The sequence below is a fragment of the Crocuta crocuta genome, unplaced genomic scaffold (assembly GCF_008692635.1).
Source record: "Crocuta crocuta isolate KB4526 unplaced genomic scaffold, BGI_CrCroc_1.0 scaffold256, whole genome shotgun sequence".
NCBI classification, from domain to species: domain Eukaryota; kingdom Metazoa; phylum Chordata; class Mammalia; order Carnivora; family Hyaenidae; genus Crocuta; species Crocuta crocuta.
The window spans coordinates 1,048,556-1,066,770 of NW_027530999.1; the positions used below are offsets into that span (position 1 = coordinate 1,048,556).

Consider the following 18,215-nt stretch of genomic DNA (forward strand, 5'->3'; position numbering starts at 1 on the left):
CGGTTTTCTCTCTCTCTCTCTCAAAAAATAAACAAAATAAAACAAAACAAAAAAAAATAATAAAATAAAATAAGATAAGGTAAAATAAAATAAATTAAATAAATTAAATTAAAATAAATTCCTGAGTGAGGTAGTAGTGTTTTCTTGAAGTATCACTGGCCTCACATTTACATTGGGCCATGTCCTTCTTCCAAGGATGACATGGAGCAGGCCTATGCCCTTATTTTTCTCATTAGGCATTCAATCTTTGCATTCTTGATTGTTTGGTAAAAGCCTTGCATTTGAAATGAGCCTTCAGATAACTCTAAGTTTCCAAACATTTAAATGATGTGATGGTGGGGTAAAATGGACTTAGATTCATTGTTTAAAGTCTGCTAGGAACTTGGTAACATTTCTGAGAACCACTGGCCTGTCTATGAGTTGATCAAACCCAGTATGAAATTCGGATGCCCATGTAATCATTCTTTTATACAATTCACCATTCAGTGAGACTGTAAATCAGTCAATATTTATTAAACTGCTGCTATGAGATACAAAAGTTACTTGCATAAGATCTCTACCCTCAAAGAGGTCACAGTCTAGTAGAGGAAAAAACAGGTGAAACCAAAGTTATAAGACTGGGTAAAACATGACAACACGGAGATTCTCTAAGAAGACACTCACTGCCTACTGCTGAAGAAGGTTCCCAGACAATGTGCCAGTAATGGGGTCCTAAAAGAGAAGTAAGAATCTGTGGCCATTAGAAAGGCATTGGACTGTTTTAAATATTGAGAAGAGGAACAAAGGAGAATAAGAAATTAAAATTTCAAATGTAAACAAAGTAAGAAAACAAAGGCCCTAAAAACTAATGTAGTGGGCCATTTTAACTTAGATCTGATCATCTGATTAATCCAAATTACAATTGTTCTAACTCAATTATTTTAAAAAATGAAAACCTTTTAACTCACTTTCTATTATTTTTATAACATCAGTATACTCTGTACTCAAAGGATGAAATGAGGTAAGTTCATAAAGTATTTTCCAATTGAAAGAAGTAAGTCTAAGAGAAAGTCAATATGTCATATCCTCCCAACGAATATCCTGCAAACAAATTAGCATAATTTGGAAGCAAGTTGAGAGGAACTCTTTGGGAGATTCAGTTCATTTTGCAAGTTTCCTGTATGACCAAAAAGATGTACTTATTCTCAGGTCACCATAGGAAAACCATAAATTTGTTTGAAAATGAAGAGGAGGACATATGAGAAGCTATTCTTATTTATACACACAAATACAAATACAATGGGACTTAGTATGGCTAAAATAATGATTCCCAAATTCATCCAACTAAAGACACAGTTCAAAAGGTAGATGTTTTTACATCCTTACTTTCTGCAAAGTCACTGTCCCGTTTGGTAGGCATTTATTGATCCCCTCGTATATGAAAACATTCTGTTAGAAGTTGTGAAGAATATAAGTATGAGTAAGACATGGCCTCTGACTTCAGAGCTTATAAGAAAAGATTTCATGATATTTCTTATTTCATCTTCCCTGTCTCCATCAAAACTAAAAGCTTTCAGTTCCCAAATTACCTTCCCCTGATAGCTGAAGTCTGGCCACTTATCCTCTTCACCCCAGAGAACTGCCACCATCCCCCACTCCTCCCCAGAATTTCCCAGCAGTCACACTGTGCTCCATTTTGAAAAACACAGACTCAGAAAGTAGTTTGTTATTTCCTCTTTGATTTGTATCTATGCAAGAAAACCACAGGAACAGCTCAGTTAGGGGAATTAGGCAGATGTAACAACTCCATCAGTCTGGGTGTGATGTGTGCTCAGAAATAAGACAGTAGGTGTGGAAGAAACACCTTACGAGAACTTACGAGGCAGAGGAGAAGCCATACCCCAGTCCTGGACACCATAGGGTCTCTCTGAACAACCTCCTCTTTGGTATTCTTTCTTCCTACGCTGAGAAAATCTGAGAATGCTAGAAGTGCTTTCTCCAGAAAATAAGTCTGAAGTTTCAAGACTAAGAGGCTCCAAAAAAATCTTATTACCTTTGATAAATAGGCTTACCTAAAAGAACAACTGCCTTTTCCTTTGTTTTTCCATTTAGATATTTATGTGGACAAAAGCTTTTCTAGAAATATTTGTATCAAGTTCAGGTTATAATTTAGAATGTTTACATATAAAAGTTATCTACAGAAATCTAACACCCTGGTCTTCTAAAACCATAGTTAATTTAGGCCCATTCCATACATTTACTCACAGAGCTGTGATATAGGAATTATTATTAGTCCCTGCTTTTTACAAAAGAATTTAATTATATCCAAAATGAAGAAAAAAATAAAGAAAATAAAACTTCATCTTTATTTTATGTGTCTCTGAAAATTCAGCCTTGCAAATCAGTATTTAAAAATCTAGAGGTTTTTAGGCCCATCTTTTTCTTAAAAGAAGTAGAAAACTAGATGGCTTTGTCCATTTTAAGATAGGTCAATATAAAAACTCCTGAAAAACTAAGACAGTTAATTTAGGAATTGACCACTTACATATCATGATTACACTTCTTCCCTTAACCATGGAAGCAAAACTTAAGGAAGTCTGGATTCTAAGATGTGCAGAATAACTGAAAGTTAATAATTGGCCACCACTGCTAATTTGAGACCAACTAAAAATTAAACTGAAGGATTTCTAAAATTAGAGAACAAGCCAATGGGAAAATACAATTGAACTGACAGAAATCTATTTTACATACAGATTTTCAGAAACATATCTACAAGATACATGCATAGTTAATATAACAATATTTTCTATTCTTCCAAAATAATGTTTGTTATGCACTACAAAAGCAACCCAAGGAAATGTAAGAAGGATATGTGCCCATAGATGACTTGAGTTTTTTAAGAGAGAGAGAAAAGGAGAATTTTATCCACACACATACAGATCTCTGCGTGTTTATCACATAATGCTGACTGCCCACCCTAAACAGTGTGCCACCTCAAAGTCAGAGGCCAGTTGTGTTTTGTCCAAGTGAAGAGTGGGATCAGCCCTAAGACACTGTGATTCAATAGGTGTCATTTTCTATATATTGAAATTGGAAAATAATTCTAAAACAGTACTAGGAGAAAAAAAAGGCTTGAGCTTTAAAAACTGAAGTTGGCTGCATCCAAAATATGTTGACAGTGCTAAAAAGCTCATTCCCCATCCCTTAGTATCTTTTTCTTTCTTGCCCTTACCCCTTTATTTATTTATTTATTTATTTATTTATTTATTTATTTATAGGCTTGCTATTCTCATTTTGTTGCAAGGCTGCATTTTAATTCATCTGATTCTGCGGTGTAACAAAGCCCTTTGATACCTGTGTTCATCTGTTCTCAGCTGGTGAATGAACAGCAAGAAAGCAGACCCCTCTTGAGTCCCTCCATCGATGACTTTCTCTGTGAAACCAAATCGGAAGCAATAGCAAGGCCAGTAACGTCCAACACAGCCGGTAATTCTTTCACTTTTAACTGATCCTCAAGTAGAGCTAATTGTCACTCTAGTGAAATGCATATTTTCTTTCTATAATGCATTCTGAGTAATGTTTGCAACCAATGAAAGTTTAGATCTATACTATTCAACATAAAATAATAAATCACTCTGTAATATGAAAGAAACTGTAATGTATATTACCCAACCAATTTTGCTGAACATTAGCATACCACTATTAGCAATAAACCATTTTTCTATGCAGATTTACATCCTTGCATCTCAAGTCACATTACGAGGAATCTTTAAAACAAAAACATCTATTTCAGAGTAAGGTTTTTTAAAGTTGTGGCTGGAAATATTTTGTATGGCAAAAGTCCAATAAATAAATAAATAATAAATAAAATGTAGGCAACCCCTTCAAGTGGATTGAAATGACACAATTAAAAGTCCTAGATACTTGAAATGATGAAGAGCCCAATTTCATTTTTTCTGTCATATGAATGTGTTACTTGTTTCCTCTTACAACGATTTCTTTGAATATTCTTCTGGAATTAAACACATCCAAACAGTGAACTATCATCCGTATAGGCACATGCATATAGGCACAAATAAGTATTCATCCAATGAGTGGATGCAGGATCCCACCGGTATGAATCACATCTCCTCTACTACCCTCTGCATTTGCCAATTCTCACTAATGCTAAAACTAAGTCACTTAGTTAGGGCCCACTCCCAGGGAGCTACATAAGATGGGATGCAAAAGTGACCTTCTGTATCAGAGGCAGCCTTTCTGCATTGATTTTATTCAGTCACCGTTCACGTTCAAAGGCATCTTATTCAAATAAGGATGAAAAAATGATGTTTAGAATCAAAGAACAAAGGCTATGTTAGATTGCAGGAAAGAATTTAATGGAGAAAGGGAAGAACAATTACATATTGTCTTATTAAATGCATTCCATTTCCCCATCATGTCCTCAGCTTGCTGTTGCCTGCTATATTTTAATTATACTTTTAAGTGAAGAAAACCATGAGTGAAGGAAATTGTGAGGGGTTTTAAATGCTAAAAATTACAACAGCAAAAGTAACACAAGATAGAGGCACTTTATGCAAGAGTGTAGTCTACAGTATCTGGGGTCTCAGTTCACAATGTCAAACCCCGGCTGTGCCACTTAGCAGCTCTTGTCCTTGGGCAAGTTGCTTAACTAAGTCTGTTTCCTCTGTTACCATCTATAATGGTAACATCTATATCTCATAGGTTACTTGGGAATATTAAATGAAGCAATGTATGTAAGAGCCTAACACCATGTAAGTTCTAACAAGTTTTACCATTACTGTTAAATATTAGGTTAGAAAAACAGCATACCCGACGCTTCCCTTTTCAAATGCATTAACTTTCTTTATATCACACCAAAGCAATCATTTTCTAAATTCAACTATCACTTTGAGTAATCAAGCAAATAAAATTATACTTGCTACGTTTAAGCAGGAAATTAATTAAGTTCAGATTTTACCAGATCAAATCTATCCTCATCTATAAAACTAGAGCTCATCCCTCCAAAACTGGAGAGCTACCTCTAGAAGAATACAAAGGAGACTTATGTCTCTCGTTTCAGAAAAATCCATGAGAATTGCATGCACTGAGAAGGTCCCACTGTTCTAAAAAAAATCTGCAAAGGATAGAATTTTCAGATCTTGATTCCAGTACCATCTGCACTTTCCAATTCCTGCTAATGTTAAATCCAATTCCTGCTAATATTAAAACTAAGTCACTTAGAAAGGGCCCACCAGAGAGAGCAACATAATATTTGATTCAAAAGCCACTTTCACCTTGATTTTTCCAACATATAAAAGAGATCTATGAAATATTAGAGAAAAAATTCATATGTAATTTCTTATGATTGCAATACTACAGTATTGCCTTCTGTATTTGTTTTCTAGGCTTTCATGACAAAATAACACAAACTGAGTAGATTAAATAACAGAAATTTATTGTCTTTCATAATTCTGGGAGCTAGACCGAAATTAAGGTATCCATTCTCTCTCTAAGTGTGCTCAGGAAGAAACTGGGCTAGGAAGGACAAAAAGGAAGAAACTTTCCTTTGCTGGTAGTTCTTTGGCTTGTGGCATAATAAGTCCAATCTTCACATGACATTCTTCCTGTGTGCATGTCTTCCTGTGTTTGTGTCTGTCTTTGTATCGAAATTTCCCTTTTACATAAGGACATCAGCCATATTGGATTCGGCACCTCTTCTACTCCAATATGACTCATCTTAACTAATTATATTTCCAACAACCCTATTTCCAAATAGTCACATTACAAGGCATTAGGGGTTAAGACTTCAACACATGAGATTTTGGAGGGATAAACTGTTCAATCCATGGCATCCTCCAAAGTAGGGGTTCAAAAATAATGGTATTTTGAGGCTGTGAGGTTTTCTTTTCTTGTTCTCAGCACTCAGTGCATCTGGGTCACACAGATTTTTATCCTGAAGGACTACTCTTGTTTGATAGTGTGTTTTTTTATCTTAAAAGTATATCTCAAGACAGAAACACCGTATTTTTTAATGCCTAAGAAATACACTTTATTCTTAAATATTATAGAACCCACTATTGGTATCTCAATATGAAACATTATTATACATCTTTTAAAAGGAAAATTTTTAACATACAAACACTTTGGAAAGAATTCCAATCTGGTCCAATAATTTTATAGCTAATATTTCTGGGGAAAAGATAATAGTTATTATCTTCTGTCCAAATTTTTAATAGAAAATAATTTGAAATAGAACACTGTTATTTTATAGAGTACTATGAAAGTACACTGAGAAATCTGGACAGTCTGTGAACATTGTATGTTATACCCCAGGTATTATATATATCTTTACACATAAGGAATGGGTATTAAACAACCTTGGAGTAAAATATGGAAGAAAACCTTCTTCCTGTTTGTACCAAGTCAATCAAGAAGACTAAGAGAGTCGTTTATACTTGGCATTTTCTTCCAAAAAAATATAAAACTAGTGTGCTACCACCTTGACATTTACTTAAGTATTTAAGGAACATATTTCTTATATAAATTAGCACAAAATAAACAATATAGGAAATATTTATCTCTTCCAAGTGTGACTCAAATGATAGGATTTTTTTCCTCTATTGCCTTAAAAGAACATATCTATCTTCTGCTTCATAGAAGTTCTAAGTTATAATCTTTTTCTAAAGTATTGAATTATCTTTTTTACTTTCTGCTTATTTCTACTTTAGGATTAACTTCTTGTCAACTGATAATGATATGAAGCTGATCAAATAAAGATGTTTTTAATTTTTTTGTCATTAATACCCTAAATTATCTTTAATTCATCTGTAATCTAGATGGTATCTAATTTCTTGGCCCTTTCAAACTGTATCTCTAATGGTTGGTAAAGTAAGATCATTGCTAATATCTTTGATTTTAAAATGGCAAATAAAAAAATAATAAAATAAGATGGCAAATAAATATACATTATCACAGATGCAAATATCAAATGTTCAGAAAGTAACTAGACAATGGATCATGATTAAGATCATGATTATATTATAGGCCAACTATTTACTATAAAATTTGCAAAAATAACTTGTTGGTCTATAATCTTCCAAAAAATGTAACATACGTCAAAGTGCAGGAGAGATTCTTTTTTAAAAACCAAGAAAAACAGGAGGTCCTTGGTTTGCATTTATCAATGTGTATAATCTAAAAGAATTTTATCCCCAAACTTGAACCATTAGTTGGTTACTATAGGAGAAACATTTTTCATGATTAAAAAAAATAATAATTTCACTCCTTAATATGGGACCTGTGTACCTATATAAGAGACCCATATATATAAGGGAAGAGCACCCTTAATAAAGTTCACAGTCATGTCACAGCCACCTAATTGAATATTTTAATTGCAAAATTAGTGTAATATTTACAAAATACATTTCTATGAAGCCCAAGTAGCCATGAATCCAATGGCATGCCTCTTGAGACAACTTAGAAATGTGGGAAGTAGCTCTAATTACATATTCCAATAAAATAAGCAAAAATTTGTTGAATTATTTAAGTCCAACTTATCTAGTTGACATCACTGGCAAAATTCTTCCTAAGGGGTTTTGCTTTGTAGCCACTATATTAAAGAATACCATGTTTCTAGAATAACAGAGTAGCTTACAAAACAGAACAGAGGTTCCATCAGCTCCTTGTGGCACATTCTGTGACTGCGCCAGTCAGGGTTGTTTCATGATCTGCCCTCTACCCACTCCATGTTGATTTATTCCTTAAGAGAAATTCACCTAAAATCTGAGCCTCATTATACTGTAGGAGTGTAAATACCATTGTGCTTACCATCAGTGTATCAAATCAGAACTTCATTATAGGTGCTATTTTATTCTAACTGTTTTAAGCAGTCTCATCTCCCACAGCCCAAGTAATCTAGCATGCATAAACATCTTCAGTGCCCTGTAGGAGCCTTGCATTTCAATATGTAGTGATCTTCAATTAGTTGTCCTTGAGATAAATAGAAACAAGTACTTACATAGCATCTTACATCTTCAGGAAATTCCACCCAATGAATTTAGGTGATTTAAAAAAAAGTTTTTGAGATTACCAACTATTTAAATTCTGCCTCAGACTACCCAAACTGTCAATTTGGGAACTAACCAAAAAAATAATCAAAGCCACACCAATGGAGTTAGCACATTTCCTCAGGGTTCAGATAAAGTCTAGTGAGGAGTGGTAACAAACACATGCTTGGGAGTGACAGGGCCTGTGTTTTCATCCTGGTATGGACACTGGTCTACAAGCTGTATTAGCTTCCTATTGCTGCTGTAACAAATTACCGCAAATTCAGTTGCTTAAAACAACACAAGTTCATTGTCCTATAATTCTGTAAGTGAACAGTCCTAAAATCAAGGTTTTGGCAGAGCCGCATTTCTTCTGGAGGCTTTAAAGGAGAATTTGTCTCCCTGGCTTTTCCAGCTTTGAAGAGCACCTGGAATTCCTTGCCTTGTGGCCACTTCATCCATCTCCAAAGCCAGGAACATAGCATTTTTAAGTCTATTAGTGCCTCTCTCTCTCTCTCTCTCTCACACACACATACACACATTTTCACATCCACTGTAAGAGGTAATTATCTAAATTAAGATAAATTAAATTAAGACACACAGATTCTGAAACCCAAGCTTTCACGTGTCTAAAAGAATCTTTAAAATCCGGTTAAGAAAATCAGCAGAATACACCCTTCCATGACAAGGTATGCCTCCGTCAAAGCCCAGATGGAACAGTGAGTCCCTTTATTTCTATGTCTTAACTAAAGTGCACATGCACACAACACACACACACATACATGCACACGTGCAAGCGCACACACACACGCACACACTTGCTAAAATGCAATTTGTCTTCCTCCAGAAAGTAAAAGGCTACACCTATCCTTGTATGCTTTGAAATTGTAGTCCCCAGGGACTCTCTCAGCTTCAAAGCTTACCATTCAACCTCCAAGCCACCCCCTTCATCAATGGGTAACAAATAAGGCTCTTTGTAGGCCAAGCATTTGTTTCACATTTGCTGGGAAAAGAACAAAGGAACACAGAGCTCATAACCAACACAGGAAGTGCCCAGTTTGAAGAGGGAAAGAATGTTACTGAGCCAAGTTTGAATTTGCGGTTCACTCTTTTAGTAATTCATTTGTTCTGAAGGGTGAGAGGCAGATATAGAACTGAATTAATACTCACCAGTTATTATTCCATAATAAATATACTTCCTATATACAAGTAGACAAATCCTATATAATTTACCTCTAACAGAAGTGTAGGAGCAAGTGACTAATTCCTAATTGTTTGTAAAAACACATATAAACATGTAAAAAGACATATATGGCATTCCAGAGACTGTTATCCGCTTCCTTCCTTCTATTATAAGGAAATCTTGGTGGGCCTAGAATCTCTGCCAACATAATAGTGGCCTGGAAATTTCTGTTTAAATATTCAAATATGAAATGTGTTACATCCTAATCTGTGTTGGCTGCTTGCCATGTTTAAATTTGAGACACCTAGCCAGGCAGCATAGCTCTAAAAGCCACTTCTTTCCCCTCACGTTGAGGTGCTTGCTAGCCACAAAACTGCTCTATCTCAGAGCATCTTAGCATTGGAAAGGGGCTCTCATCTCCTCAGGAAGACTCAGAGGAGATAAGCTGACACTTTCAGGCCATTTTATGATAAATGTACTTCAGAGCAGCCCTTGTAACCAGTATCTTTGTCTCAGTCTCTGCCTTACTCGCAGTGATGTTCCCCCTTTCTGTCAATGTATGGATCTGCTTCTTGCCCAAAATAGAAAAAAAAAGCGGGGAAAATAAGAGATCAATGAAAAGAAAAGCATCACAAATTGGCCACCAAAGAATGGAAGTAACGTTTATTGAGTACCTATTGTATGCCTAGCACTTTACACATTCAATATACAAATTAGATAAGTTAATCTTCACATCATACCTAAAAGATAGACTTACTAATTCTTCATTTTTCAGAGGAGAAAACGGAAACTCAGAGAAGTCAAGAAACTTACTCCAAGTCACACAGCTAAGCAGAGGTAGAATCAGGTCTTTCCACTTCACCATTAACATCCAACCACTGTGATTTGTAATTGAAATCAGAAAACAAGATTACTGAGAATACAGCCTGACAAACTATTCTAAGGATCCTATAGGAGTGGTTAGCTCATGAGGACATTGTGGTACTAAAGAAATCCAGGGTATGAGTTCAACCGAGGTCTGACCCCACCTTGAGTGCAAGGGGGGAGCAGATGGAAGAGTGTTGAGATATCAGCAAAAATCCATTCCTTATCAGAGGACACTCTGGGAGATCAAAGAGGAGGAGTGGTTCAGTCATAGTTTTAGGTGGTGCCAGAAAGGGTTAACACAAGGATTTCTCTTCACTTTGATGAGTTTCCTAAACTAGCTGGGGGTGAAGTGATTCCCAGCCAGTGACACCAGGTCAGTCCAGAAGCCAGCCTGTCAGGTACTTGAGCTGGTAGACAGGCAAGACTGGAGGGACCTTCCCTAATTGCAATTTTCTGTTTCTCACAATGACCTACTCAAACCCTGGTTACTTGGACTGTAGGAGAAAGAAGGATGAAGAGTTACAAAGCTTGCCTTTTTAATTCTCATTTGCCTAGTTTGCATCTGAACAAATTATTATTTCTGTCTTCATTAGAGTATTTAATACAATGTAATCAACCTGCTGCGAAGTTGAAGTGTAGCCCTTTTATGGTTTGTTACGTTGAAATTTAAATTTGCATAGTAAACAGCAAAGGCATTAACATGTGTACCTATTCATCAACTATGGACTATAAGATACTTCTCTAGTGTGAGCCCAAACAGCAAGCTGGTCTCTGATTGAACTGCTTAATTAAATAAAAAGTAATTAATAGCATTTCTTTATATCCTATATCTTTAGTGGTTTGAAATTTAAAACCAAAGACATTTAGAAAGTTTTCCAAATCTTCCTCATAACTGTTTTGTAAACATATCTCTGAATATGATAGACTCTTCTGGAAAAACTGCACTGTAAAGTACACCTCTCTATAAATAAAGCACAGCAGTAAAGTAAGAACTTGAATTCAGACTCAATTTTATCATTTTAATTTTATTTGAACTTTCATTCCTGGTGAAGCGGGTCTAAGTCCTATTTTGTGTGTTTGTACTGTACCAAATAAAGGAGAACACACAGTAAACTTTCCACTCTAATTACAGATCACCTTTACAAATCAATGGTGATCTAACTTAATTTCATACTTCTAACCTACACTATAACCACAAAATCCTTCTGCACCCAACCAAATCCTATTTTTTAAAAATAATTTCAGAGCAGTGAGTGGGCTTATCTTAACCTCTTCCATCTTTGATAGTATTGACCACAGGCTTAGATCTCCTTGACCTGAGTGAACCCGTCTCTCAAACCCAAACCAAAGCCAAGAAGTTAGAGGCCTCATCGAAAACCTCATCCCTCAAGAAAAAGGCTGATGGATCTGATCTCATCAGTGCAGATGCTGAGCAGAGAGGCCAGCCTCTCCGAGGGCCAGAGACATCATCCTTAGATTTAGGTAAGGTAATAGCATGTGTCGTCTGCTGCTTGCCCTTGCCTTCGTACAACAAAGAAATTCCACAAATGACATTAAAACCATGGGAAAGGAATAGAAGAGATTAATTCCATGTAGGAAACGGGCAGCACACACTTCTTTTGTGCTTGGATTAAATAGCAGTTGGGCCATTCAATTTTGCATGATGTGGATTCATTTGTTTATTTATCCAACCCACATGTGTTGAATTCTTGACAAATGGCAGGTGCCATATTAGGCATTGGAATTACAAGTAAGAATAAGACATGACCCTTACTCTCTAGGAGCATTTAGTCTAGATTGGGAGATAGTCAGTTGAGAGAGAGAAAAAAACAACTTTAACACAAAGTTCAGGAACAGCCAGCCAGAACATGGAATACGCATGGGGATGTATCTGATACAATAATAACAGCTACCATTTATTGATGGCTTCTAATATCCAGGACTATGCTGCATGATTTACATATATTAGCCCATTAATTCCTCATAATTCTGAAATAAGTGAGGAACCAGGTTTTTAAATTTAAATAATTTGTCCAATATCTCCATTACTGTAAAAAAAAAAAAAAGCTAGAATTTAAGCCTAGTTTTGATTAACTTTAAAGCCTATCCTTTTTTCTACTATACATCTTCCTGAGAAAGGAAAACTTAACTTCATCTCATGCAACCAGTCAAATTAAGGTCTCCTTTCTCAGGAGAAAGAAAAATGGCAAGTGTTTCAGAACACGTCCCCTCTTCCCTGCCACGTCCCTCTCTGACACCTTTCTCTTTGGAGGAAAACTTTATAACTCTCTCCAATACTTCCTCACTATCAGTATGTTCTAGGTTTATTCAGTTCTACAAATGAATAAATGAAATTTACACACTTATTTAAGGATATGTTAAGTGCATTACAATATAACACAATAAACTTAAAAATGAAACTTTTATATCTCTGCTTTTGAGAAAATGTTCTGTGAAGAAGTCATAAAAATACTTAAAGAATTTTGGAGGACATTGACTGCAAACCTATCTTTCTATAAATAAATAAACTGGACCCCAAGGTTGTTTAAGTGATTTATTTACAGTCACACACCTATTAAAGAGAACGAAGCCAGCCAAGTTCTTTATCTGTAAGATTAAACCACAGGGAAAAAATAGTTTTAGCATTCTCTTGGCTTCCTCCATTGCATCCTTTCTTTCTATTCCCATTGTTAATTCCTCCCTTTGATGAAAAATTAAGCAGTTTATACAAAACCTGTGAGAAGTGTTCCACTTTCTTCTCACCTCCTTTTAACAGTGAGGCTCATCTCTTTAAACAGAATTTCCTTTTTTTCTTTTTTTTTTAATTTACATCCAAGTTAGTTAGCATATAGTGCAACAATGATTTCAGGAGTAGGTTCCTTAATGCCCTTTACCCATTTAGCCCATCCCCCCTCCCATAGCCCCTCCAGCAACCCTCTGTTTTCTCCATATTTAAGAGTCTCTTATGTTTTGTCCCCCTCGCTGTTTTTATATTATTTTTGCTTCCCTTCCCTAATGTTCATCTGTTTTGTATCTTAAAGTCCTCATATGAAGTCATATGATATTTGTCTTTCTTTGACTAATTTCACTTAGCATAGTACCCTTGAGTTCCATCCACGTAGTTGCGAATGGCAAGATTTCACTCTTTAATTGCCAACTAATACTCCGTTGTATGTATGTGTATATATATATATATATTACATCTTATTTATCCATTCATCAGTCAGTGGACACTTGGGCTCTTTCCATGTTTGGGCTATTGTTGATAGTGCTGCTATAAACATTGGGGTGCATATGCCCCTTCGCAACAGCACACCTGTATCCCTTGGATAAATACCTAGTCGTGCAATTGCTGAGTCAGAAGATAGCTCTGATTTTTTGAAGAACCTCCATACTGTTTTCCGGAGTGGCTGCACCAGTTTGCATCCCCACCAGCAGTAAAACGAGATCCTCTTTCTCTGCCTCCTAGCCAACATCTGTTGTTGCCTGAGTTGTTAATGTTAGCCATTCTGACAGGTGTGAGGTGGTATCTCATTGTGGTTTTGATTTGTTTTTCCCTGATGATGAGTGATGTTGAGCATTTTTTTTCATGTGTCGGTTGGCCATCTGGATGTCTTCTTTGGAAGAGTGTCTATTTATGTCTTTTGCGCTGAATTATTTGTTTTGGGGCATTGAGTTTGATAAGTTCTTTATAGATTTTGGATACTAACCCTTTATCTGATATGTCATTTGCAAATATCTTCTCCCATTCCGTCAGTTGCCTTTTAGTTTTGCTGATTGTTTCCTTCGCTGTGCAAAAGCTTTTTGTTTTGATGAAGTCCCAATAGTTCATTTTTGCTTTTGCTTCCCTTGCCTCTAGAGACATGTTGAGTAAGAAGTTTTTGCCTGCTTTCTCCTCAAGGATTTTGATGGCTTCCTGTCTTACAGTTAGGTCTTTCATCCATTTTGAGTTTTATTTTTGTGTATGGTGTAAGAAAGTGGTCCCGGTTTATTTTTCTGCATGTCACTGTCCAATTTTCCCAGCACCACTTGCTGAAGAGACTACCTTTATTCCATTGGATATTCCTTCCTGCTTTGTCAAAGATTAGTTGGCTATATGTTTGTGGGTCCATTTCTGGGTTCTCTATTCTGTTCCATTGATCTGAGTGTCTGTTTTTGTGCCAGTACCATACTGTTTTGATGATTACAGCTTTGTAACACATCTTGAAGTCCAGGATTGTGATGCTTCCAGCTTTGGTTTTCTTTTTTAAGATTGCTTTGGCTATTCAGGGTCTTTTCTGGTTCCATACAAATTTTAGGATTGTTTGTTCTAGATCTGTGAAGAATGCTGGTGTTATTTTGATAGGGATGGCATAAGCAGAATTTCTTTTTAGAAACATGCCAGAAGTGCTTCAAAGTCACCTCTTTAGCTTGAGGCATATAAGATAGTACTCCACATGTTCATTCCATGGGGATTCCATGGACTCATACACAGAATTCAGAATACAAACAACTCTTAAAACAAATTCAAGTAAAACCACTTGATTGTTTAACTGAAAGTAAACCAATGTTTCTGAATGGGTCTCATTTTTATTTAGCTGCACATGTTTTAATTAATTTTCATGCAATCTTAAAAAGCTGGTCTTGGGTTTAGGAGCATCAGTTGAGTGAAGTTCACTTGTATAAAACTCCTTTATCTTCATCTCTCTTCTTCTCTCTACACCTCATATTCCACTGTCCTTTTACCCTTTTCCCATCGCCTTCATAGACATTCAAACACAACTGGAAAAATGGGATGACGTTAAGTTTCATGGAGATCGAAATAACAAGGGGCATCCAATGGCAGAAAGAAAGTCATGTTCATCTAGAACTGGATCAAAAGAACTTTTATGGTAAGATATTGTAATATTATAAAATAGCTATTAATATGTAACTGTATGGGTATTTCTCCCATGTACCGAAATAGCCAATGAATTAAGGCAATCCAAGTACTTGGTACCATGTATGACCCCCTATATATCAATGTCAGTTACCATGGCTTCTAAAACTGAGTATTAAATCTGAATTGTCAAAAGTTCAACCAATAATGAGTTTGGTAAATTCATAACCAGTATTCAATATTTGTTCAATATTTGTTGATAATTTTCCAAATGTGTAACTGAGCCCATCAATAAAAATAGGTTTATGCATGTATGTACATATGTGTGCATATTCAATATATCACATGAATGGCAGTTAAATGTTTCTGGTTACACAGGTACTCTTTTCTGACCATCTTAATCATCACTGTCAGATAATATGCTAATTAAGAATAATCTGTGGATGCTCATGAGAAAAATTGGCCACCTGAATTTTGCCATGTTTTCAAAACTTCCTGCAGGGCAACATGTTTCAGTCTCCTGTTGCCTCTTGCACATCTCCACTTATGGTGACACCTCAAATTCTGTGTAAAGATCAAATCACACCTGGGTCACTGTAAGACACTCCCCTCCCAAAATACTTTTAATAAAGCAGAACTGTTTGTAAGAAAAATGGGATTGCATTTATTTACCTTTTGTACATAATTGAACTGAATTCTAAATCAATCAGATTTAGATTATGACTAGCACATTGCAGCCACTTAAACTTCAAACGTAGTCATGTAAAAGGATATAAAAGTTCTCTTTTTCATCAAAATTCTGTTGAGAGCTTTGTTACCATGACTCTCAATGATCCAAATTAACTAGATTTCTTGACTGGCTTTCTAGTTGAATTCGTTTCTTGATGTATATTAATCTCCCTTTTTCATCCCCTCTAGGTCCTCAGAGCACAGATCTCAACCAGAACTAAGTGGTGGGAAAAGCGCCCTGAACTCTGAGTCAGCTTCGGAATTGGAATTAGTGCCTCCAACACAGGTCACAAAAAAAAACTGAGTCTTTAATCCACCCACCTTTTCTAATATATAATTTATATCATAAATTTTTAATTACATGTTCACCAAAAACGTTTGAAGTATCTTTCTTCTGTATTCTGTATTTCATATGCTTCCTCAGTAATCTGTCTCAAAGCTTGAGACAAATAATGATATATGTATCTATTTGGTTGGAACATGTCTCAACGAATTCATTATACATTTAGCACTTTTTCTTTGTTCTACCATTTACTTTCCCATCATTTTGCAATACAAAATGTCTTCTACTCCAGTATTAGCAATATTTATATAACGGAACACAAAGAAGAACTTACATATTGACTCTTCATTTACATGTATGCCCTGTGAACCAAGGTATTTACATATCAGGATCCTGACTGTCATATTAAAGTAAATTTCATGTTAAAAAATAAATAATAATTATAGTATTACTAGTAATTACAACAGTAAGAACTACCACTTGTGGATACCCACTAAGTATTAGGAACTTTACTATGTGCTTTTCATATGTTACATCCAATACTCAAATAATCCTGTGAATTACTTTTAGCCTCATTTTAAGGATCCTTTTTTTTTTAATATTTTTATTTATTTCTAGGAGAGAGAGAGACATCGTGAGCAGGGGAGGGTCAGAGAGAGAGGGAGACACGGACTCTGAAATAGGTTCCAGGCTCTGAGCTGGCAGCCAGCACAGAGCCCAACACGGGGCTCGAACCCACGAACCGCGAGATCATGACCTAAGCGAAAGTCGGACGCTTAACCGACTAAGCCACCCAGGCGTCCCTAAGGATCCTTTAAAGAGTCTTGGTAAAGTCACAATCCTTTTTCTGAGGCACCCAGCTAGTCACTGACAGAACTATGGTATGACCCAGATCTATCTGTCCACTACCTGACCCTCAACTCCAGTGTGACTGGCTTGTCTCTAACTAGTTCTCTCCTTTAGGTAAGACTTTGAAGAAGGCCAAAGTCAGCATCGATCTTTTCATTAGCTCAAATAGTCTCTAAGGATGCAGTCTTGATCTAAAACCATAAAGATCTCTTAAGAAATGTGTCCACATTCATATATTCTGCAATCTAGTTGAAAATAAGTGAGATGGAGTAAGCCAGAGATGTCTTCTTGAATTTATAGATCAGATATTGAAACTAAAAGAGGAGATACCTTGAGGTGAAGTAATGGGATAATTATGATAATAGCAAATATTACTGATTGTTATGATAAAGTCTTCCAATATATGTTAGCTCATTTGATCCTGACAAATGGCTATATGAGGTAAGTTTATTTATTACCTTTATTTATAGATGGGAAACTAAGACACAGAGAGATTAGGAAAATTGTCTATGCACTCAGAACTAGTAAGTGTCCTAGAACAGGAGGGCACGGGTAAGAAATGTTAAGGAAATGGAAGGTCTCTGGAATCAACCACTAAGAGAACTGCCTCTTCTCCCCACTTCTAACATTCACTGGAGAGGAGTAGGCATTAGTGCTTCTAGGACTCTGCTGGAAAACAAGTCAGCTTACTTCCAGAAAAAACATACCTGGGAAACGTAATGAATTGTAAATGTAGCATAAAAATGTATTTCCATCCTCTGTGTTCATTCTAAATGTATCTATTTTAAAATTGATAACATTTATTAGAGAAACATTTCTTGTTAAGTGCATTAGAGATTTAGATTCAGCTAAAGTAATTGGTACTGTTTCATAACCTGAAATCCTTGGAACAATTTAATGTAGCAATAGAACATTTGTTTCTGTAGAGGGGAAGATTTGGCACAGGTGGGCTGTGTTCTACCCATCACTGGAGGGGCAGAGGATCAGCTGGGGTCCTCAGTTGCCATGGAGACCCACAATGCATTTATCTTGTTATTCCAATGACTGCTCCTCTCCTGCTGGTTGTCTGATTTCATCCCACCACAGTGTCCTTCCTCTTGCCCACTGGTGTGCCTTTAAGCAAACACAATGTGCTTTGGAAAATTTGTGTGGGATTCCCGATATTGTCCTCCAAAACATAATTCAAAATGCACTGTGACAGTTCTCTGTCTAGATATATTGTAGTGAATCCTTTGCAGGCTCACTAACTATATGTAAAGAATGTATCCCTTAATTTGCTTTTTTTTAATTTTTATTCATTTTTGAGGGACAGAACGCAAGGAGGGGTGGGGCAGAGAGAGAAAGGGAGACACAGAATCCAAAGCAGTCTCCAGGCTCCAAGCTGTCAGCACAGAGCCCAATGCAGGGCTTGAACTCACGAAC

General features: G+C 36.0%; 1 protein-coding gene across 5 annotated transcripts in view; it reads left to right on the forward strand.

Annotated features, from left to right (window-relative positions):
* PEX5L (peroxisomal biogenesis factor 5 like) overlaps positions 1–18,215 on the forward strand; it is a 228,478-nt gene that overhangs the window by 132,369 nt on the left and 77,894 nt on the right. For all 5 annotated transcript variants that reach the window (XM_077770568.1, XM_077770567.1, XM_077770569.1 and 2 more), the window contains 4 exons: positions 3,354–3,465; positions 11,362–11,556; positions 14,822–14,945; positions 15,851–15,947. In XM_077770568.1, the coding sequence (XP_077626694.1) occupies positions 3,354–3,465; positions 11,362–11,556; positions 14,822–14,945; positions 15,851–15,947 (528 nt within the window). The remainder of the gene's footprint in view (positions 1–3,353; positions 3,466–11,361; positions 11,557–14,821; positions 14,946–15,850; positions 15,948–18,215) is intronic.